Source organism: Panthera leo, chromosome A2 (genome assembly GCF_018350215.1).
Source record: "Panthera leo isolate Ple1 chromosome A2, P.leo_Ple1_pat1.1, whole genome shotgun sequence".
Classification (NCBI taxonomy): domain Eukaryota; kingdom Metazoa; phylum Chordata; class Mammalia; order Carnivora; family Felidae; genus Panthera; species Panthera leo.
Genome location: NC_056680.1, coordinates 61,099,597 through 61,123,799, shown reverse-complemented (window position 1 = coordinate 61,123,799; position 24,203 = coordinate 61,099,597). Strand labels below are relative to the sequence as shown.

The 24,203-nt window shown below is 55.8% G+C and overlaps 1 protein-coding gene across 4 annotated transcripts in view; it reads right to left on the bottom strand.

Moving 5' to 3' along the window:
* ADCY1 (adenylate cyclase 1) overlaps positions 1–24,203 on the bottom strand; it is a 106,941-nt gene that overhangs the window by 68,521 nt on the left and 14,217 nt on the right. For all 4 annotated transcript variants that reach the window (XM_042913510.1, XM_042913518.1, XM_042913528.1 and 1 more), the window contains exons 2-4: positions 23,238–23,387; positions 5,227–5,345; positions 335–446 (exon numbers count right to left, since the gene is read on the bottom strand). In XM_042913510.1, coding sequence (XP_042769444.1) covers positions 335–446; positions 5,227–5,345; positions 23,238–23,387 — 381 coding nt within the window. The remainder of the gene's footprint in view (positions 1–334; positions 447–5,226; positions 5,346–23,237; positions 23,388–24,203) is intronic.

Sequence of the window (24,203 nt, the reverse complement as noted above, 5' to 3'; positions counted from 1 at the left end):
ATTTAACACACAAACCTGCTGTTGCACTAACAACAAACTCCTGGAGACATTGAGAAAACAATTGCACATACAACTGCATCAAAAACAATAAAATGCTGAGGAGTAAATTTAATGAACAAAAATAAGAAAGCAAGTCTTATGATCCGAGGAGACGTTTGGAATGTGTGACACCCCCAGAACAGGCCCAGGTCCCCCCCCGTCAGGTGCGCCCTAGGTTGGGGTGCCCATGCAAAGGGACATTAATGTCACAGCCGGGGCGTAGGCCCTGCCTGGGCCAGGGTGACACTTACCGCGGCCAGTTCGTCAAACGGTGGGGGGCGGGGAGTGTGCTTACCGTGGCCAGTTCATCAAACTTGCCGAACAGCTCGTTGAGGAGCTTGACCAGCTCCTGTGCCGTGCACTGCGACGCCAGGCCCGTGAAGCCCACAATGTCCGCAAAGAGGATGCTGCAAGGAGAAGGCCCAGGCTGCCTCCTCCGTGGCCATGCGGGGCCCAGCCTCCCCGGCAGACTGCGACCCCTCCACGCACCCCAGAACCCACCTCCCTGCTTAGCCTCAGGGCGGGCTGGAGGGGAGGGTCCCACGTTCCCACTTGACGGGCAGCAGCACGGGGGCTGGGGAGGGCGGGGGACGCCCTCACAGCCATACGGGGCCTGAACGCCAGGCTACCAGCTCCTGCTCACCCCCCAGGGACACAGGGGGCCCAGTTCCACGGCCACCATGCCTGCGCCCAGCCCAGGGTGGCCCATGACGGACCGTGGCCAGTGGCTGGTGAGCAGAGGAACATGATGGTAAGAAGTGTGGCCCTCCTGCCAGCTGACATGGCGACAGGACATCGGTGTTGTTGGACCGCCTGGATCCCTGCGCCTCACGGAGGGGCCCCCTGGGTCTGCATCAGGGCAAGGACTCATCTTGCCGGGTCAGAGCCTCAGCGTGTGGGCGTCCGTTTACTGCAGAACTGGGTCCCGTCCATGCCCACCCGCCCGCACAGCCTCCTTCCTGGACACTTGACCATCATGAAGTGACCGGCAGCACAGACGGGCCGTCGCTGTGAGTTTTGCTGGACACAGTTCTCGTCCATTCCTTCGGCCCTTGAACGTGCCACCCTGGCCTCCCCGCCTCCAACAATCCTGGTGAGAAATCACTCGTCGATCTCCCCCCCCCCCCCCGCTTTGCCCCTCATCTCTGGCTCTTACGATTTGCCTACGACGTGTCCAGGGACGGCTCTCTCTGCGTGTGTCCTACCTGAGCTTCGAGACATTGTGAGCCATATGTTTTTCAAATATTCTTTCTGATTCTTTCTCTCTTTCCTCTCCTCTGGGACTCATTGCATGTGTGTTGCTGTGCTGTCCAGGGTCCCTCGGGTCTCTGAGCCTCTGTTCCTTCCCCTTCACCCTTTTGTCATTCTATTCATCGGGCAAGATATTTTCAATTGTCTTTCATCAAATTCACCAATTCTTTCTTCAGCCTGCTCAAATCTGCTCAACGTTGAGCCTCCCTAGTGAACTTCGTGTTTTATTTTTCAAATGTGGAATTTCTGATGTTTTTTCCATAATGTCTACCTTTGTATTGGTATTCTCCACTTGATGAGAAGTTATTCTCACACTCACTCTTATTCAGACAGTTTGTTATTTGCACATATTTAAGATGGGTGGTTAAAGTTTCGTCTGGGCTCCCTCAGGACGGCTTCTCTGGACGGCTTTTTGCATTCCCATGCGAGACACGGCTTCGTGTTTTCTTGCACGTCACATGTATTTTTATCGAAAAGTGGATAATACGGTGTGACCACTCCGAAAATCAGAACCCCTTCCCACCTCAGGACTGGGGTTGTTACTATTGCCGTTTATGTCGTTTGATGACTTTTATGAACAAATTCTGTAAAGTCTGTTTTCTTTCTCGTGTGGGGCCATTAAAGTCTGCGTGGTTAGCGTGGCGGTCGGCCAGCAACTGGACAGGTTTCCTCACGTGCCCGGAAACAGTGAGTCTCTTGGCGTTGGAGGGTGGGCACTCGGCCAACTCTGTCTTGTTCTGCTCTTCCTGCTCGCACCCGGCCTCAAGGTCAGCCAGTGATGACAGACCGGACACCTCATGGTCTTTCCTGAGTGCGCACATGGCCCTACTACCCTCATGTGTGGTCCTCTGGTTCCCAGAAGCATTCCCACAGCCTTTCAAAGCACCCGGCAGACCTCTCCTTCCCCAGTTTTTTAGCACCCCGCTCCTGCCTCTGCCATTCTCACTTCCTCGGACAGCCGGGAGGTTAAACAGTTGCCACTGATTGTGGTTAACAAATGTCCCAGGGCAAAAGCTGCTCACACTGAGCGCTGAGTCAGGTCACATAGAGATAAGCCTGTGAAAAAGGTTTTGCAGGGAATTCCCAAACAGTCACGTAATGACAGCCCTCTGAGGGTTTTCGAGGCCCCAACCCCATTCTGTCCCCTCTGGTGGCTGTCAGCAGTCAGGTGTCAGGATGTGGCTGCAGGTGCTGCCTCTCAAAGCCATCACGGTGCTGAAGACAGCAGAACAGACATGTTAGATTCCACATAGCTTTACTCTTCTTACCCAGATTGAGCTGTTTCTCTTCAATAAATATTCCTGGACTCTTGCAAGAGTTTGCTTGATTTCCAGTGTGCTGACAACGTGGGCTCTGACAGTTTCTATCAGCACTGTCATCGCTTCTACGGAGGAGAGGACGTTCAGATGTCCTTCCCCCCATCACTGATGGCATCAGTCGATTAGTTGTAAGTCGTGTGCTGACTGGGGACCTTAATCCTGGAGTGACGGGGAATCAGTGAGGGACTGTCACAAGGGTGGCGAGGAGGACAGAGCCAGGTTCACATCCAGGCTGTGGACTCTGATGCTGCCAGAGGGTGGCTAGGGGAGCTGGGGCGGAGCCGGGGCCGGGCCCTCAGCTTCCTCTCCTGTCTCAGGACTGTCACACCTTGCAGCCGTCAGGAATAAGGCACCCACCAGGGTAGAGATTTTTCAGCCTCAAAGGGAAATGGTGATTTTCCACATCTGGCTTTGCTCTCCCAGGTCAGAAAAGAAGGAGGGGAAGGTATGTGGGCTCCCTGCTCCCTGCTGGCCCCTACCTGCTGCCCCAGGGCATCCCTGACACCTGCCGCCTTCCTGCTGTGTGCACCTGCTCCACACCCCTCCCCCGGGCACCCCCCGCCCCACCCCGGGACTGCTCTGGTGGCCTGGTGCCAGCAGAAGGCTGGGGCCACGTGCCCCCCATCGTTTCCCACCAAGGAGAGGCAGTGGGTGAACGGGAACGTCAGCAGCAGCCAACCCAGGCCCGGCCCCAGCCCCACCACTCACTGGCTTCACTTTTCTGAACCTCAAATTTCTTCCTCTACAAGTGGGGGTGACCGTGTCCCGGCTGCCTGGGCCAGAATGCTGGCCCCACACACTGGGCACTGCGTCCTCCGCAGAGAACACCACTGGTCCCTCCCGAGAGACCCCGCAGTGGGAGTCAGCGTGTGGTGCTGGCAGGCTGGCTGGCACACAGGGATGGCTCGGGGGCCCGGTGGGGACGGGAGGGCAGCCGCAGGCCTTGGCTCATTCCAGGTGGGCTAGCACCTGCCTGAGGGGTCCCAGTCCACAGCACTCAAAACAAACACAAGGGGCTTTATCCTTCTGTGTCTGCAGGGGCCCAGGGGCAGGGAGACCCGACACCAACACCCAGAAGACCCAGAAGAACACCGAGAAGGGAGAGAACGTCGGTGTTGCAACCACCACCGCCTGCCTGAGTGGCGCTTAGGTGAAGCGCAACGCTCAGCCAGTCCAAGTACCTAAAAGGAATCACGCGATTTAACAGGATAAAATTCTTTTTAATCGTGTCTTTTAAAACAAGGAAGCAAACCACGGGGGGCAAGCTAGTTCGCCTGACGGCTCAGTGTCCTCACCTGTAAAATGGGAACACTCTCTACCTCCTGGGGCTGCCACAAGAGAAGCAGAGGTCTAGGCCACCCCAGACCCTGGCACCAAGGAGAATGATGCTCAGCTATTAGCCCGACGTGGGCCAACTCCCACCCCAACGCCACTGCCCAAAGGGGGCTCAGGACAGAGTGCCGACCCTCTCCAGCCACGCAGGACGTGGAGGGTGTGCAAGAGGGCCAGAGCAGCTATGACACCGGTCACCCAAGGAGTCACCACACCCGGCAGGTCTGCTCACCTGGGCCTCCCCTCAAACAGGGGCCTCCCCTCCACTCCCTCCCCTCCTCCACCTTCTCCTCCTCCCCCTCTTCCTACACCTCATCTTCCCCCTCGCTCCCCCTCCCCCTGTACCTCATCCTTCCCCTCCACTTCATCCTTCCCCTCCCCCTCCCCCTCATCCTTCCCCTCCCCCTCCTCCCCTCTCCCCCTATACTTCATCCTCCCCCCTCCCTCCTCCCCCTTCCCCCTCCTCCTACACCTCCCCCTCCCTTCTCCCCCCTCCCCCTCCCCCTCCTTCCCCTCCCCCTACACCTCCCTCCCTCCTCCCCCTCCCCTTCTTCCCTCATCCTTCCCCTCCCCTTCCCCCCTCCCCCTGTACCTCATCCTTCCCCTCCCCCTCCTCCCCCTCCCCCTCCACCTCATCCTTCCCCTCCCCCTCCTCTCCCTCCCCCTCCACCTCATCCTTCCCCTCCCCCTCCTCCCCCTCCCCCTACACCTCATCCTTCCCCTCCCCCTCCTCCCCCTATACCTCATCCTTCCCCTCTCCTCCTCCCCCTACACCTCCCACTCCACTTCATCCTTCCCCTCTCCCTCCTCCCCCTTCCCCCTCCTCCTACACCTCCCCCTCCCTTCTCCCCCCTCCCCCTCCTCCTCCTTCCCCTCCCCTTTCTTCTATACCTCCCCCTCCCCCCTCCTGCTCCCTCCCTTCCTCCCCCTCCCCCTCTTCCCCCTCCCCTCTCCTCCTCCCCCCTCCCCCTCTTCCCCTCCCCTCCTCTCCTCCTACCCCTCCCCCTCCTCCCTCTTCCCCCCTCCTCCCTCTTTCCCCCTCCCCCTTCCTCCCCCTCCCTTCTCCCCCCTCCTCCCCCTCCTCCTACACCTCCCCTCCCCCCTCCTCCCTCTTCCCCCTCCCCTCTCCTCACCCCCTCCTCCTTCTCCTCCCCCTCCTCTGTCTTCCCCCTCCTCCATCTTCCCCCCTCCCCCCTCCCCCTCCTCCCCCCCTCCCTCCTCCCCCCTCCTCCACTTTCACTCAGTGCCCCAAAGCCCACCATTGCCAGGACAGTGCCAGCCGTACCTCACGTTGTCATGCCGCTGGATGTAAATCTTGTGGAAAATCCTCTCGGGGGGCTTCAAGAAGTCCTCCTTCATCTCCATGGCAACATTCCGGGGCAGAAGGCTCATGAGCAGCCGTTCCTGGACAGGGGAGACGGGCCCGCGTGATACAGCAGGGGCCTCCTGCGAGACCCGTCACCCCACCAAGGTCGCTGCTGAGCCCTGTACGGGGGCTGCAGACCCTGCCTGGCCCCTGAGTCCCAGAGGGTCATGCCCAGGCCTGGACGGTCATCGCACAAGTAACTGCTCCCAGAGGGCTGGAAAAGCGCCAATATCGCCCCCAGAAAACACAGGCCCCCCCCGGCCCCCCCCACCTGTTCTTCGTGCCCACACGCCCATGTGCCCTGGCTTCACTGAGCAGGGGTCAAGGGGGCGGGGGACACCACTGCCTCCAAGTGGGACAGCCCGGCCTCACTCCCCACTCCACCGCCCAACACGGCCTGAGAGGGGCCTCGAGACAGGCTGCGAGGGCCCGTCTCCCAGGACAAAATGGTCCCCTCACCTCTCAGAGATAAGCAGCATGGCCCATTGCCCTGGCCTTGCCTTCTGGTTTCTCCCTTCCTTGCAGGGCTCAGATGTTTCTTTCCCCACAGAGAATGGAGCAAACGTCTAGGCTTTTCCAGAGGAGCCCGCTGCTCCAGGGCCTCAGTTTCCTCATCCAGACTGCCTGTCTTCCCCTTCCTGCCTGACCTCACCCCACTGGCCCCCGACCAGCTGCCACACCCAAGGCCTATCCCTGTCCTCCTCACCGCCCTTCCCACCCTGCTTTGGAAAGCAGACAGATCAGAGTTTAAATCCCGCGCAGAGTTAGGTGGCACAGCCTGCTTCTGAGGGCAAACGCGGCCTGAGAGGGGGCGGGAGAAGCCTGCCTCCCGTTCCATCCCTGCGGCCCGGCTCCCCCTAGCCCCAGCCCCTCAGCCGTGGCCTGTCCCATCAACAGGAACTCTGGCAAAGCCCTCGGGCACCTGCACCACCCCCAGCCCAGAGCAGGCAGCCGGGTCCCCCCACCAATCGGGCCCTGGATCCACTCCACTCTGCAGTGTGTGAGGCCACGTCCCTGACTGCAGCAGCCACAGTCCCGTGCAACCACCTCAGGAGGACCATTGAAGCAGCAGTGACAGCAGTCACAGAGCCCACCAGACCTCTGGGGCTGGGAGGGCTTCACCCCTCTCGCTCCAGACTCCACAGAGCAGGGCACATGTCCAGGAAAAAGTACTGCAGGCCCTTGCAAAGTCCCCCCAGGTAATGTGTCTCTGTGTAGACTTCCAGGGGGAAGGCCAGACCTGGCGCTAGGAGGTCCCGCGTGGAGCTAAGCCTGTGTCAACGAGGCCTGTCACGGTCCTGGCCCTGGAGCCTGTGCCCGAGCCCTGTGTCCTGAGCGAGGCCCAGCACCACCCCGAGGCCAACCCACACAGCTGCTGACTGGACAGACTCCGATGCAGAAGAGGGACATCACAACAGTGCCGCGGCCCGTGGCCACTCTCGACATCGGTCACCTGGGGAGACGGGCCTCGGAGGGGACACAGAAGTGTCCAGGCTGAGGCTGCGAGCACAGCCCCAGGGACAAAAAGGCCACCGCCCAGGCTGTGGGAGCGGGTGTGTGACCAAGGCCTGGCTGGGTGGACGCTGACCCCTTCCTTAGCTGAGGGGCCGCTGGGGTGAGGCCATGTGAGAGGTGAGGGAGCTCGGGCAGGGGCTCACTTGGGCCACCACAGGGGCAGCAGCAGCAGCAACATGAGCACACCCGGAAGCTTCTGGAGATGCCCCGAGGCACAAGGCGGGGAAACACAAGGAGCCAGACACCACGGAAGGCCACCCACGGAAGGCACCAAGAACACAGGGCAGCTCGCATTCTCTCCGGGGAAGGCCCAGCGTCACAGGGCCCCACACCCCTGGGCCCCCTGGGTGGCCAAGCCACATCCAGGGACTCAGTGGGCACTACCCCCAAATGCCCTGCACGAGGGTCCCTGGAAAGGACGGCAGTGTGGCCCGGCATCCCTGCTCTGCCCCTGGGATGGTCGGTTCGGCCCTAGCCGAACCCCATCCCGTCACAGGGACGGCGGCAGGTGCTCTGAGAAGGGCTGCAGCGCCGCGGGGCCCCACTCCCCACCACACTTGCCATACCTCCGGGTGTGCTCAGGTCCCTCACCTGCACCTACAACGGGACAGGAGGACCCGGAAAGGCAGAGACAGGAAAGACGTGGTACCAGGTGCTGGGTGTTGGGAGAGATGCCAGGGTAGAGCCGGCCACTGTCCCCAGAGCCCTTCTCTACCCCTAGCACAACTGTCTAGCCCCTTACTGATACCTAGGCCTGACGACCTGAAATACACACTACATCATCCAGCCTCCCACTGTGGCCAGAAGTGGCCAGTGAGATAGGGTCCAAATGGCCACGTGAGAGCTTCTGGAATGTTCCTTATAGACAGCCTGTCTGTTGCTGGGGATATAGGCATGATGGCTGGATCTCTACCTGCCATCTTGATTAATGAGGATGAGGTCCCCATATTAACAATGGCAGACCAGTTACCAGAGGAGACTGGGTGGTAAGGGCTGCGTGGGTCAGCTCTGCCACATTAGCCATAAGGGGCCTCCCTGCAATCTACATATGAGGGGACAGGAATGCTCTCGCTTGCATAAGCCATTGTCACAGGAAATGCATTTCCCACCAAAGGCTAGGCATCAGCCCAGCTCCCCCGCGAGATTAATGAGCCAACACACATAACCAAGAGGGAGAGCGCACAACCTTTCCCACAGGGAGCAGAACGCCATCTGGCAAGTTCAAGCACCCATCCCCAGTTAAAAACAGCAAAACCTGGGACAAAGTCGCTGCCTGACATCATACGGATCCTCCCTGAAATCCACATCCAGTCTCAAATGAAGCCCTAAAGCCCCAAGCAGCAACAACACGGCTTCAGAAGCAGACAACACTGATACGTTCTAAGCAGCAAAATAAAATACGAGGCCAGAAATCAAAGGGACAAATTTATGAATACGGATCATACAAAGTATCCCAGCCTCCTACAAACTTTGGTACACTTATCTCGGCTATCAAAATGTGACTTAAAATACGCGTATGCTTCTTTAAAAACATTCGATATGTACGTAACAGTTGTGAGGACCCTGCTTCCAGGAGACACACAAGTATTTTCCAGACTCACCACTCCCACCCCCGCTACGTGCACTGAAGTCCCGGGCACCACACGTGAAAGGCATCAGAAGACTCTGAAAGGCATAGGGAAGGAGGCACAGATGTGGGGACCAAGCAGCAGCTCAGAGGTGAGGCCTCGGTCTCTCCATTTGCCACGTACCCCAGACTGAGCGCTGGAGCCGGGGTGGCCCAGAAATGCCCCCAGCAGGCATCACAGCATGCTCCCCAAAACCCAGCTCTCTCCGGCCAAAGGACCAGGATGGGGGCGGCCACACGAGAAGAAAACCATAGACAGCAATCACCCTACTCCAGGCAGACCGCCAAAACTTGCACACACCTCCACTCTCCGCCAGCTGTGAGGGGGGCACCAACCACACAAGGGTACCAGGAACCTGGCCCTTCTGGCTGGGAGCACGCACACCCTGCTGCTTGGAGTCGGGGCAGACCGAGAGCTCACAAGTCCCAACAGAGGCCCGTCGTGCAGCCCCTCCTGAAGTATCAAGGTGGCAGCCCCTCCCTGGCAAGCCACGTCGCGGAAACCCAGCCAAAACACAAGGGCCAAACAAAGACCCAGACTCTCACACATAATACCCCAGCATCCAGGTTCTGATCAAGAACCAGAACATTCTCAACAAATGAATGAAAACAACCCACAGACAACAGCACCAAGATTAACAGAATAGTTAGAATAACTAACAACATTTGAAAACAGCTATTGTAAGAATAATTTAACAAATAACCACAAACACACTTGAAAAAATGAAAAAACAAAAACAAAAACAAAAAACCTCCAGCAAAGAAATAGAAGATGCAAAAGAGAATCAAATGGAAATTTTAGGGGCATCTGGGTGGCTCAGCTGGTTAAGCATCTGACCTCGGCTCAGGTCATGATCTCACAGTTTGTGGGTTCAAGCCCCGCATCGGGCTCTGTGATGACAGCTCGGAGCCTGGAGCCAGCTTCGGATTCTGTGTCTCCCTCTCTCCCTCTGCCCCTCCCATGCTCACGCTCTGTCTGTCTCTGTCTCAAAAATAAATAAATGTTAAAAAAAAAATTTTTAATGAGCAGAGAATCTGATTATACATTTCTCCAAAAAGACACATAGATGGCCAACAGGTGCATAAAAAGATGCCCATCATTAATCATCAGGGAAATACAAATTAAAACCATAGTGAGATATCACCTTATACTGAGGAAACACATCCCAATTCATTATAGAAAGTTAATATTATCTGACACCAAAACCGGACTAAGACTAAAAGTAAACTACAGACTCATGTCCCTAAAGAACATGGAAGTAAAAACCCTTAACACAATATTAGCATGTCAGCAATACATACCAACAACTGACCCAAATTTCATCAGGAGACACACCATAACCAGTCCAATATTGAAATATCAATCAATGTTATACACCATATCAACATACATAGAATAAAAGTCACATATCTACACTTGTGGCGAGCATAGCATAACCATACACATGTCAGATCATTATGTTCTATACCAGAAATTAACGTAACATTGTACATACACTGTTGCACACTGTAGTTACGCTGCAATTATGATCTATGCTCAAATTTAAAAAACGTTTTAATCCCATCACAATTTATTCAGAAAAAGAATTTGACGAAATTCAACATCAATTCCTGATGAAACAAACACTCAGAAAAATAGGAAGAGAGGGTAACTTCCTCATCTTGATAAAGAACCACCAGAAAAAGCCTATAGCAAATATCACACTTAATGGTGAAACCCTAAATGCTTTTACCAGGAGCAAGCCAAGGATGTCTGCTTTTCCCACTTTTATTCAACACATAGCACTAGAAAGTACAGTGCATGAAACAAGGTAAAAAGGAAATAAAAGGCATACATATTGGAAAGAAGAAATAATACTACAAATATTTGCAGATAACCTGATGGTCCATATGAGAAATATGAAGGACTCTGCAAACCATACCAAAGTAAAACATCAAAAGAACAAAAATAATAACAAACAAAACAATACCCTCTCCCCAGAAAAACTTGGTAGAACAAGCAAAGAATGATGACAAGCAAAGTAGATAGTTGCAGGATACAATATCAACGTACAAAAAGCAGTTGTATTTCTATATACTAAGAATGACCACGTGGACATTGATATAAAAAATACAATCTCAGGGAGCCTGGGTGGCTCAGTCAGTTAAGCATTAGACTCGCGATTTCAGCTCAGGTCAGGATCTCACAGTTCATAGGATCAAGCCCCATATCAGGCTCCATGCTGACAGTACAGAGCTTGCTTGGGCTTCTCTCTCTTCCTCTCTCTCTCCCCCTCCCCTGCTTGTATGCACATGCTCTCTCTCAAAATAAATAAACATTCAAAAGAATTACAATCTTACTTGCAATCACTCAAAAAATGGAATTGATAGGGGTAAACATATCAGAACATGTACAGGACTTGCATGCTGAGAACCACAAAACACTGGTTAAAGAACTTAAAGAAGATCCAAATAAATGGGGAGACATACCATGTTCGTGGACTGGGAGACTCAATACAGTAAAGATGTCAATTCTCCACTTAACACAGATCCTATCAAAATCCCTGCAAAGATTTTAGTAGCTATAGGGCAGATTATTCTAAAACTTATATAGAAAAGCTAAGAAACAATAACAACTAAAATCCTTCTGAAAAAGAACAGCAAAGTGGAAGGAATCACTCTACTTGATTTCAAGATTTATTATACAGCCACATTAACCAAGACCATGTGGAAGGATAAACACATAGAGCAATGGGACACAACACAGGCCCAAGAAATAGACTCACACAAATACACACAACGGATTTTTGACAACCGCAGAAAAGCAGTTCAGTGGAGGAGGTGTACAGAACTACCATACAATCCAGCATTATTTACAACAGCCAAGACGTGGAAACAACTTCAGTGTCCATCGATGGATGAATGCGTAAAGAAAATATGGTACCCGCATACGATGGAGCATTATTCCACCATAAATAGAAGGAAATCCTGCCATTTGTGACAACATGGATGGACCTAAGGGGTATTATGCTAAGTGAAGTAAGTCAGAGAAAGAGAAACACTGTATAGTCTCACTTACATGTGGAATCTTTAAAAACTGAGCTCAGAGATGCAAAGAACAGACTAGGTGGTTGCCAGAGTGGGGGAGTGGGCAAAATGGGCACAGGGAGCAGGGTGGTCAAAAAGTACAAACTTCCAGTTATAAAATAAGTAAGTTCTGGGGATGTGATACACAGAACGATGACTGTAGTTAACCATATTGTACACTTGGAAGCTGATGAGAGTAGGTCTTAAATTCCCATCACAAGAAAAAAGAAACCTGTAACTATGGTAGGTGAAGGATGCTAACTAAACTTACTGCAGTCATCATCTCATGACCTATACGTATATCATGTATGTTGTATGCTTTAAACTTATACGACGTTATGTTGATTATATCTCAATAAAACTGGGGAAAATGGCAATGGAAGACATATAGCATTTTCAACCGATGGACAATAGACACCCACAGGCAAAAAAAAAAAAAATGAACCTTGATCTAAAACTCACACATTATGCAAATATTAACTCAAAATAGATCATACAGTTCTATGTAAAAACATATATAAACTTTCAAACTTTTAGAAAAACTTAAGAGAAATCCTTGGGATATAGGGCCAGACAAAGAGTTCTAGGACTGGACACCAAAAGCACAATGCATAAAAGAGTCAGTTCACAAACCCAACTTCATCAGAATCAGAAGCATTTGCTCCACAAAAGACTTGTTAAGAGGGACTAAAAGACAAGCTACACACTGGGAGGAAATGTTTGCAAACCACGTACCTGCCAAAGAATATTATATATTCTATAATATATAAAGAACTCTCATGGCTTAAGAATAAAAGTTGGATGATAATGATGATTATGATGATAGATGACAGATGGATGACAGATGTGATAGATAAATATGACAGATTGATATGATAAATAATAGATGATAGATAAATATAAATTGATATGACAGATGACAGATGTGATAGATAGCTTGGTATGATAGATGATAGAAAGATAGATACATAGATAGATAGATAGATAGATAAATAGACTGATTCCCTTAGACAGATAGATTATAGATAGATAGATAGATTACATAGATAGATGATAGCTCCAGTTAGATAGTAATACGTAGATAGACGATAGATAGATCGATAGATCAATAGATCCAATAAGAAAACGGGCAGAGACATCAACAGACATTTCTCCAAAGAGGACACGGAGGTGGCAAATAACCACCTGAAGAGATGTTCAACATCACAGCCACGAGGGAAATGCAAATTACAGTCACCATGATACATCAGTACACACCTATCAGAAGTGTTACAACAGAAAACAGTGACACCAGCACCTGCCGGCGAGAGCGCAGAGAAACGGGATCCCTCATGCTTTGCCTGGAGTAAAAAGCGATCCGAGCGCTCTGGAAAGCGGCTTCACAATTTCTCAGAGAACATGCCACACGGCCCAGCAACGGTACTCCTGGACGTTCACACCACAGCAACAAAGATTTACGTTCACACAAGGAACTGTAGGAATTCCAACAACTCTTCCCATGACAGCCCCAAACTGGAAACCATCAATTTGTCCTCCAGCAGCTGAGAGGTCCATCCACACCATGGAACACCACTGACAATACGGGGGGTGAGCTGCTGATACAGCAACAACCCGGACCTCCAGTCCCGAAAGTCTACACGTGTATGATTCCACATACAGTCACTCCTGCGATGACACATTTACAGAAACGGACAACAGACTGGTGTTTGCCAGCATGAGACTGGATGTGGGGAGGAGAGGTGGGGGTCCACATGGCGCCAGAACGTTCTGTGTCTGGGCTGCACCGGCTCGTCCTCCTGCCGTGGGGAAACGTGGTGGCTACCCAGGATGCCTGTGTGGTTTCTCACAACTACACGTGAATCTATGATCAGCTCAAACTAAAAAGCTCAGTCAAGAGAAAACACAGAAGCCGGGCACAAAGAGAACCCTGGTCCGTGGCCGGTGGGAACGGAAGATGGCAACGCCCCGCCGGGAAGCCTGGCCGGTCCTCCAAGCTCAACACTCAGCTCGTGAGCCCACGATTGCACCCCGGCCATCCAGCCCAGAGAAATGACTTCCGTCTCCCAACACTCCCGTGGGAGCGTTCTCAGCAGCACAGTCTGTAATGGGGACAACCAGGACGCCCACCAACCGCAGACAGACCGCAGGACGCAGACCCTCCCCACGGCAGGAGCCCACTCAGCCACGAGGAACCGAGCGGCTCCAACACGCGCTGCAATGCGGACGCGCCTCGACGACCCAACACTCGGGGAGGGCAGCCAGGTGCCACAGGCCACACACCGTACGACCCCATCTGCCAGAAGCATCCGGAACAGGCAGACCAGGGAGACGGGACACAGACCAGGGGGTGTCTAGGTCTGGGAGGGGGGCGGGGACTCACAGCCAAGCGGCACGAGTTTCTTTCTGGGTGATGAAAGTATTCTAAAATTAGATGGTCGCGATGGTTACTCTAAATACGGGAAAGCCGTTTTGTTGTTTCGAACTGGAAACTGAATTGATGGTACGTAGGCTATAGATCAGTAAGGCTTTTTTTTTTTTTTTTTTAAATTAAAAGTGAATTAGGGGCGCCTGGGTGGCTCAGTCGGTTAAGCATCCGACTTCAGCTCAGGTCACGATCTTGCGGTCTGCGAGTTGGAGCTCCGCGTCGGGCTCTGGGCTGATGGCTCAGAGCCTGGAGCCTGCTTCCGATTCTGTGTCTCCCTCTCTCTCTGCCCCTCCCCTGTTCATGCTGTGTGTCTCTCTCTATCTCAAAAATAAATAAACGTTAAAAAAAAATTTTTAAAAAAAAAAAAGTGAATTAATGACTATAGTTCTTCTGAAGGGCGCAGGGAACTAGCCGGACATCTTTAAGAGGTCATCCCAGATCACTTAAATGGGGCTGTTTCCTGTTGACACATTTCCTCACACGGTGGGAAATCAAAAACGCCCATTTTCCTTGGTATGATGACAAACCAAATACGCGCTCTATAAACAGCCATACATTACTTTGGGATCACGACTTAACACAATTTGGGGAACAGCAGGGCCCTTGGAGCAGAGGCCTCTGTGCTCAGGGCCCAGGGCCAGGAGGCTGATCTCGGGGCGGGGTCTCAAGAGACAGGCTTCCCGGCTGGGCTGTGGGGGGTGGCAGGGGGGAAGCCACCTGGGAGCTACAGGGTGACCTTCAGAGGCCTATCACCCCGTCCCCACACTCTCCAGCTGTGACAGCCTCAGACCTCAGAGCTTCACCACCCAGTCGGGCAGCCCTCCCACCCCATCCCGACCCCCACCCCCAAGCTGATGGACACAGAGCTGCAGCTCACGTCCTGCCTGCCCTACCTCGTAAACACCTGTGACCCCTCTCTCTGCTGCCCGAATGCCCATCTACTGCTCCCGCTTCTCCAACTCTACCGGAAAACTCCTACACATCCTTCAAAGCCCCAGACAAATATTTCATGATGTGTTTCCCCTTCTCCATGCTGCCCGCCCCGTGGACCCCCCACTCCTCCACACGGCCCACCCCACAGGACTGGCTGGAGCTGTGTCCCATGCACAGTGCACCAGGCTCCCGCTGTCCCGGTGTCTCCAGAGCCTGGTGTGGGCCAGACATTCAGATGTGCGGGGCCATGGATGACCATCCCACACAGGAAATCCATAACTGCCTCAGCTCTAGAACTTACTCATGAACCCATAAGTTCAATTCACAACATGGGATGCCCTAGGTCAGCTGACCTGTTGGTGGGAAATGCTCGTATGCCAGCTGGGTTGTAGCGACCCCATGTCCCCGTGACAAGGAAGAGATCACAGACAGATGCGTCCAGCGTGTGCTTCCAGCCAAGCCGATACGCTAGGGGCTGCGTGGGGAGTAAAGGGGTCGTGCATGACAGGCAGCCAGAGACTGACCGACGTCCCCTGTCAGGCCCAGGACACACAGAGTAGAGGAACCTCCCACCTCCGCTGCTCAGCAGCCCAGGGCCTGTCCACACATGTGCAGGGCCTGGCTGGATGCGGCTGAGCACCGGGGCCTCCAGCTGGGCCTCTCTCTGAGGCTGCACCAGCAGAAATCAAGCATGTGCTGCAGAGGGAGGGGGGCCAGGCCCATGCTGACCCCCACGGACCCCCGAGAGGCCTCAGAGGACACTGGGGGAGGGGACACTTCTGTGGGGCAGGAAGCTCGGCCCCTCCCCAGTGATTCCCACAGACGCAGCAACTAAAACCCAGGCACCTTCTCCCTTGGGACCGTGGTCAGCATGGAGTGGCCCACTCTGCGTGGTCCCCCATGCCCAGGGCAGGCAGCTGCAGACAGCACCATCTGGGGTTCGGAGGCAGAGCCCCCCCAAGCTCACTCAGGTGTCCCCGAATCCACCAGGTTGGTCTGCTGGTCAGAGGAGCGTGTTTCCCCGCTGGCTGTGGGCCGGGTCTGCTCTCGGCACCGCGGCCGCTGGTTCCTGGACACGGCCCCTCCATCTCAAGGCCCCCCAGGGCTCCCCCTGCCCAGAGCCCCTTGGAGGTCCCCTCACCCCAGCCAGAGGAAACACCCATCTTCCAAAGGACTTGGGTGAGGAGGTCAGACCCACCCGGAGAACCCCCTTTTATTATAAATGTATCCTAATCAGGCCAGTAACCAGGGCCACCTGAGCTGGCAGATGAGCAGCCCGGGATGGTCAGCGACCCACTCACGAGGCCCAGAACCTGGTCCTGGTGCCCACTGGGCCTCCCACCTCACAGGACACAGAGCAGAAAGGGGAGAAGCCCAGGAGGGCTGCCCAGCCTGCTTCTCCCCACTGTCAAATCACGCACCTGACTTCCACACGGATGCAGCAGATGCCACGGTCTGAAGGGTGTCCCCTCAACACCCGCGTGTCAAAGTCCTAACCCCCACGTGACTGTATTTGGGGAAGGGGCTTTGAGGAGGCTTAATGAGGTCTAAGGGTGGGGTCCTAATCTCACAGGACAACTGTCCCGATAAGAAGAGACAGCCGCATTGCTCTCTGTGCACGTGCACCGAGAAAAGGCCACATGAGGGGCTTTGAGAACTCAGCGGGATGCGCCTGCCTCCCTGCAGGTGGAAAGAGGCATCCAGCCGAAAGGAGGGAGGCCCCCTGTTCCCATGGGACCACCCACAACGAGGTACCCACACACAAAGCAGGAAGGAAAGCTGAGCAGGTCTGCTTTCCAGAGCTGGCTGCCGGCAGGGGGAATGGGGGTGTCCTTTGCTGCCCCTGCAGCATTGCCCAAGTCAGAAGGTCTGGTGCCGCCGGCCTGAGCCAAGGGTGTTGGAGGACCTGGGGTGGAGTGCTGTAGCCCGAGCTCTGCTAGGGGGTCCCAGGGAGGAGTGCCGTGGCCCGGGCTCTGCTGGGGGGCCCGACTGGATTCTGCTTGGGGGCCCAGGGAGGAGCACCGTGGCCTAGGCTCTGCTGCGGGGCAGCGGGGGTGGGGGTGCGGTCAGGGAGGAGCACCATGGCCTGGGCTCTGCTATGGGGGGTCCAGGGAGGAGCGCTGTGTGGGGTCAGGGAGGAGCGCTGTGGCCCAGGCTCTGCTTCCCCGGTATCTGGGCAGTCATGGGGACAACACACAGGGCAGTGTTGGTCCCTGGCCGGCCTCAACCCCACGCACTGCACACTGATGTGCCAAGGGGTCCAGACGAAACCCACTCCCCACTGGGCTCCAGGAGACAAAAGGCATCCAGGCAGCCACACCCGTGAACACGGTGCTGGGAACCAGGGCCGCCCCCGCGTGTGTGTATGCCCTGTGTGTTGAGACTCAGGAGGACTGTCCCGTGCTGACCCGGGACAATCAGGGCTGGAATGGTGCCTTCTCCGCACGCCCGGTCGGCTCTCACATGGGGCTTGCAGCCTGACGTCTTACTTCTGATGCCACATCAACACATTTTAGTGGCCATGGGCTTCCCAAATCCTTGTTTTCCTTCTCGAATCAGTTTCCATAGCAGAGACCCTTCTGGGAACTTGTGCGTTTCGTCCAGGTTTTCAGATATCCTGGCGTCTACTCACCCTGAGTATGTCCCTCGCATCTATTTTTAACCTGGCTTCATCTGCAGCCACTTAACTGTCCCCGAGGCCCTTCTTCATGTTCCTCGGCTTTCCTAGTTCAAAGACCCAACTTTGGACGTTTTTTTCTGAAGGCAGAAGACCCTTGTTAAAAGACCCAATGCATCCTTTCAGTCTTTGAACTTGGGGATCTGTGCACCCAAACCTTCTGCTGAGCCGTGGCTCGGGACACGTGGGGCTGGAAACAGGGAATGTGGCTGGTTTTGGTGGGGGGGGCGGGGGTGGTCCTGGGTCCTGGATGTCGGCCTCCACTGCCCTCAGTGAGCTCAGTGGATCACCGCCTCCTGGGACTCGGCCACGACCCTGCGCAGGAGCTGATCTGGTGGGAAAGGGGGGGGGGTCTCCGCACCCCCAAGTCCTTCCCAAAGCAGTCCTCCTCGGAGACACGGACAACACACATAGCTGTTTCCAAGTACGGCAGAGAGCCTTCTAGAAGTTGAGTAAGCGTCCATGCAGCAGACGGCTGCCGCCCACCCTCTCCCACACCGTGTCTCCAGGGGCTGCCCCAGGAAGGGCTACAGAGCTGTTCCAACAGTCCCAGCTTCAAGACGCTGGGGCAGGAGCAGAACGCCAGGTTAACAACTCAGGGTTTCCAGCCACAGTGGTTGTACTTTCCTCTAGATTTACCTCCACACACAGAAGCTGTCAGTGCTAAGCCACAAGGGGAGGGGAAGGATGAGCACCCCCTTCCAGGGGGGTGGTTCCAGGCACCGGACACCCCGCCACCTGCACCGAAGAGGAACTGATCTACATGGTGTCGGATCTGCAAACAGCGGACAGGGCCCGCCAGCCCCTGACTCCGGAGCAAAGCAGTGCAGCCAACAGGTCCTGCCCAGAACAACACAGCCCGGCTGCTGGACAGACACGGGTTCTAAGGCAGGGTGTTTGCATTTCAGAGCAGGGCCCTCACTCTCCCCTCCCCTCCCCTCCCCTCCCTTCCCCTCCTGCAAGCCCGCAGGCCAGGTGTTCACACAAGCCAGGCCCATCCTACAGGCACAGCCCCAGGAGGTGAAAGGCCTGCTCTGGGCCCTGCCCTCTCCTGTCAAGAAGCCTCCAGCCCGGGGACTCCTGGGTACACACTTGTGCCCCGCCCCCACCCCCAGTTCTCCCCTCTGCCTTCACCCCAAACGTGCGTCTAACCACGCCTCCTGCCTGCAGGCACTGTCAGAGTCCCGCACTTGGTCACACACCTTCCACGGCTCCCTCCCTCTTCTCCCGTGTCCTCCCAGCTGAGGCCACAACAAATAAGCGAGTCCCCTCGACCACCACGCGCACTGGGTTTCTCTGCCTCTGCTCGTCCCCATTCGCCCCACTCAGGACCCCATTCCTGCCCCCGCCAGCAACCTTGCCTCCCACAGAAGCCAGCAGGCAGGCTGCACCAGTGGCTGTTCCAGAGCCGGACGCCCCGGCGGCCCCGCCCAGAACTCTGGGACCCCCTTTCCAGAATCAGGGTGTGTCCCCAGCACCCCCTCCCACAACCAGGATGCATCTGCCAATATCCCGTCCTCCCACATCACCCAGGGCACCGTCTTACTGGCTCAGGGTCTGGAGAACACCCTAGAAGCTGCTATTAAGTTGGACTAATTAAGTTGCAACATGAAAACACAGACAAACCACGCCCAGGCCACATGGTGGGGGCATCCCTCACCTGTAACCGTGGGACTTTGGGCCACCTCTCAGCTGTCCTGGGCCTGCCAGGTGGGGATCCCTAGGCAGTGGTGATGCCCCAAGTGCCTGAAGATATGTGAGAGCCGCTGAGAGGCACTCCCCCTCTGCTGTCCCACAGACAGGGCTTCGTGAGCTAAAACCAGCCGGGCCAGCCGGAAGAAGGCCATGACCCTGAGTACAGGTCACAAGGCCACCTAGGGAGCCACTGCCGGGTGACAGACCCGATCCACGGGCTCCATCAGGAAAGGCATGGCCAGTCACAGTCCGGCTTGCCCACTCTTGGGACAGCCAGGGATGCATGGAAACAACCTGTCCTCTCTCACCCTCCTGTTCCGAAAGCACCAGACGAAACCACCAAGGGAAATGACCGATGCGTCTGAAAATAGGAACGACTGAATTTTTACACAAAGAAGTGTGAGGCAAGGGGAACACGCCTGGGGACATGGGGCCCCTCCCGAAGGAACGTCAGCCTCTCCACAGTGAGCGGCTGGTCCACACACACAGGGACACACACCACAGAGAAATTCAAACGGCACACGCAGGAAAGTGGCATCCACATCAGTGAGCGGCCAGGAGGGGCCACGTCCTAACAGACAGTGGGGTGTGAAGGACCAGACTCAACACCGGGGACGCGCACCAGAATCTGGGGCCGAGGCCTCCCACCCAGGGACCTCCGGCCTGGGAATCTGCATTTCTGGCAGGTCGCCAGGGCCTGCCCAGAGAGCCACTGCTAAGTGCCGTTGGGTGTAACCTACAAAGATAAAATAGAGCACAACAGTATTTGCACAACAGCTCCAGACCCAGGGAGAAAAACGTGGTCGTATCTGCCCTCCCAACAATGTAACTGAGGGAACCAAGTCTCTGTGAACAAAGACGCTCATGGGGAATGACATTTTTAAAACAGTATTAGGGGCGCCTGGGGGCTCAGTCCATTGAGCATCTGACTTGAGCTCAGGTCACGATCTCGCGATCCATGAGTTCAAGCCCCGCGTCGGGCTCTGCGCTGACAGCTTGGAGCCTGGAGCCTGCTTCGGATGCTGTGTCTCCCTCTCTCTCTGCCCCTCCCCTGCTCACGCTCTATCTCTGTCTGTCTCTCTCTCTCTCAAAAATAAACAAACATTAAAAATTTTAAAACAACAACAGCAACAAACAGTGTCTCACTGTGCTGGGAACGGACAGTCACACACGTGCACATGCACACGTAGCGCAGAAGCAGCGGCTGCCTGAAGGCAGTGGCAGAACCCTCCACGGGAAGATGCAGAAAATAAAATCATACAGACACCAGAACGACAATGACGTGGGGAAAGAACACTCACAATGACCAGACCCGGAGAGTACAGAGCACTCGCTGGGCTGGCGGGACTGGGTGACATTCACCATCCTGCAGATTCCCTGCCGAATGAACGTCAGCCCTGAGCCTCCATTGGGCTCCCTCCTCCATGGGATGAGAACACGCGCCCTTGCTGGCACGGCCACTTCGGACCCTCGTGAGTGCCCACACAGCCGCCGCGTGGCATCAGGAGTGCGTGTGACCGCTGACTCCCGGGGCCGGGGCCGTGGGCGTCGGGGGAGCATGCGCCTGGGAGTCTTCTGCACACGCAGCCCACATCGAGGCCACCGCTACCACAACGCACATGGCCCCCCTGACCTCCGGGGGTGCACCGGCATGAGGAGACCCTCAGGTGGTCTCCGGGAAAGGCAGCAAATGGACGGGAAGAAATGAAAATAGACAAACACAGAGCAAGCAAAGGGAGATATAAGAGAACAGAGAGAAAACAGGAGGAAAAGCAAAGGTTAGAAACACACAGAACGACCCAAAACGGCACTTTTTCCAGGACATCAGGAGCCTGGAAGGGGCCACTCCGGGACCCCATGGGGGCGACAACACTGTGCTCAAGCGTCTTGGAAGTGGTCAAGAGACCGTCTGCGGGTGGGGGCAACGCCCGCCTGGAGAAATGCTCAGGGCACAGCCCCCGAGGACGCACAATCATACACACGTGTGCGTGCGTGCATGCGTGCATGTGTACACACACACTTAGACACTCACAGCCCTGCACGCACATGCACACTTCCACACACACATATGCACACACCCATGTGCATACACAAACACACGCACACACACATGCATGTGCATACACACATGCACACTTATACTCACATCTGCATGTGTACACGCATACACACATGTACAGTTATACACATACACAATTATACTCACATCCACATATACATGTGTACGCACACGTGCAGACACAAATATACACAAATATACACGTGTGCACACACTCATACACATCCATGTGTTTGCACACGTACACACACGTACACACTTATACACTGTGTGCACATTTATGTGCACACATATACACACATGCACACACCCACACGGATGCATGCACATGTACACATGTCCCCACAATACACACATGCACATGCGTGTACAGAAACCTAGGCATGCACACACAGTCCACACGAATACAAACCCACACACGTGTGTACACACACAGACACATATACACACATACGCTTGCCCCATGCTCCACACATCCACATCCACGTGCACACGGACAAATGCATGTGTCCACGCAGGTGACACACACACATGTGCACATACGCACAGCTACTTATCTCCAACAGACAAGTCCATCCACAGACGCACACACACGTCTAGACATACGTACATCGTCTACTTCTAAACCACACCCTACCTTCACTGTAAACACTAGGTAGCGTTACGTATCTATAAGTAAACACACGTGTGCAGGTTTTAAATGCGCAGCCAGGACTCCACGCCTTCCATCTGCAAGACAGTGGGCTCTCGTGTACCAGGCAAGTCACCGGCCACTCCCATGACAATGAGGCTGAGCCCCTGACACTCTGGCGAGACGATCCAGGGTCTCCCTAGTGAGGGCCTCGCCTGAGGCTCCCAGACCACCCTGTGGGCCCCAGGACAGCAGCAGATCAGGAGACACCGCCGAGAGGGACCAGCCCGGAGACACGCGGCTGACAGTGGCTCCGGGTGGTGGGGACCATTCCAGCTCACCCCTTAGACTGGAGTGGGTGGCCTCACTGCCCCCCAGGCTGTGGCAGGAGCCGGGCAGGGTGCCCCCCAGGCTCACGGCCGAACCGCTAGCGCGGGGCCACGGGCACGGCGCTCTCAGGGCCCTGGAGGCTCTGCCTCTCCGTGGGTCATGCTGGCCGGCAGGTTGGGGCCCAGCATCCCTGCACCCACCGGCCAGGCCCTGCCTCATCTCCCTCCACCCTGCTCCGGGAAGCTGACTGCAGCTGAATGCCCCCCCAACACCCGCCCCCAGCAAACACAACACCCCCATCTGCACTTTTAGCATCTCAGCCCCCTCCAGGGCAACACACCCACACTCGGCTCCACAGCCCTCCCTGACTCCCCAGCCCTGTGGTGTCACCTGGGCACACCTTGTCTCGCTGATGGAAACCGAGGTTGGGGACCACATAGGGTGGCAGACCTGCACCTCCACGTCTAGGAGCCCCCACTGCAGCTGCCCTGTCTCCTCTGACTCGCCGAGGGCCACCTGGGCCTGAAGTCCCTAACCACTCCCACCCTACGGTCCCATGCTCCCTGCCCCACACCCCAGGCCCGCACTCCCCGCTCTGTGCCCCCTCACCCTGCCCCGTTCATGTGCCCAGCTCTGTCCCCCCTGCCCAGTCCTCTCACCCCAATCTCCCCACTCCGTGCCTCCTCCCACACCCCATGCTCTCCACTCTGTGCTCCCTCACCCTGCCCTACGATCCCCACTCCATGCCCCACTCCTGGCCCCGTGCTCCCATCTCCATGCCTCCTCCCTGCCCTGGCTCCCTGCCCCAGGTCTCTCACCCTCTGGGTCCCCCACCCCATGTCCCCTGCCCCGTGTCCTGCTCCGGGTCCCCCGCCCATGCCCCCCGCCCCATGTCCCGCTCCAGGTCCCCTCTCCGTGTCCCCCGCCCCCTGCCCGCTATGTCCCTGCAGACAAAAGCCCCACCGCACTGACCTGCTTCTCGTTCTCATCCTCCAGCCTCAGCCGATCTTCGATGCAGTTCCGGGCTTGCAGGAAGGCTTTCCGCTGGGAGCGCTCGGCCAGGATGCGCACAAACACCCCATACATGTTCACGCTGAGGAAGAGCAGGGCGTTGGCACCAAGCTGGAGGAGAGAACAGTACAGAGCACTAGGCGCGTGGGGCGCTAGCTCGACGGAGGCTCAAAGCCCCCGATAGCAGCCCACAAGACGACCTCACCCTCTAGGGTGCTGCGGGGTCGGCCTGACCCACGGCGCAAAGTGGGTGTCACATGACTACGAGCCATCAAGGCGGGCACATCCCTCCTCCTGGGCTTGTCATGGGGCAGAACGGTATGCCAGGCGCGTCCCCCAAATTCACGTGGAAGCCCTGCCCCCCAGGACCTCAGAGCGGGCCTGCGTTTGGACGTGAGATGTTCCAGGAGGTAATTACGTGAAAACGAGGTCACCAGGGAGGGCCGGAAGCCCATGTGACTGGTGTCCTCATAAGAAGAGGAGACCAGGACACGGACACACAGGGAGGGACGACCCCATGAGGCCCGGGAAGGAGACGGCGTCCAAGCCACTGGGCGGAGCTGTGCTGGGCGTGACAGTCACCCCAGGTCACCATCCGAGGAAATATGAGCGCGAGGAGAGAGCAGCCACTCCGTGACCAAACAGCGGAGGAGAGCAGATCAAAAACACTAGGAAGAAAGGACCACAGCACCATAAGCACAAAGCATCACCCGAGGTGACTGAGCATCCAGAGTCCTGTGATCAGCTCTCGCTGCCTTCCAGGGACGGGAATAAGGAAGGGGCTGGCGAGAAGGAACGGTCTGGGGTGCTGGCCAAGGCCCACACTCGGAGGCTCACACCTGCTGGACCAGGAAGGAGGCCCTGAGGGACGTCCTGCTTTCAGCAGCCTTAACTCAAGGCCAGTATGGACCATCAGGGAGCCCACGA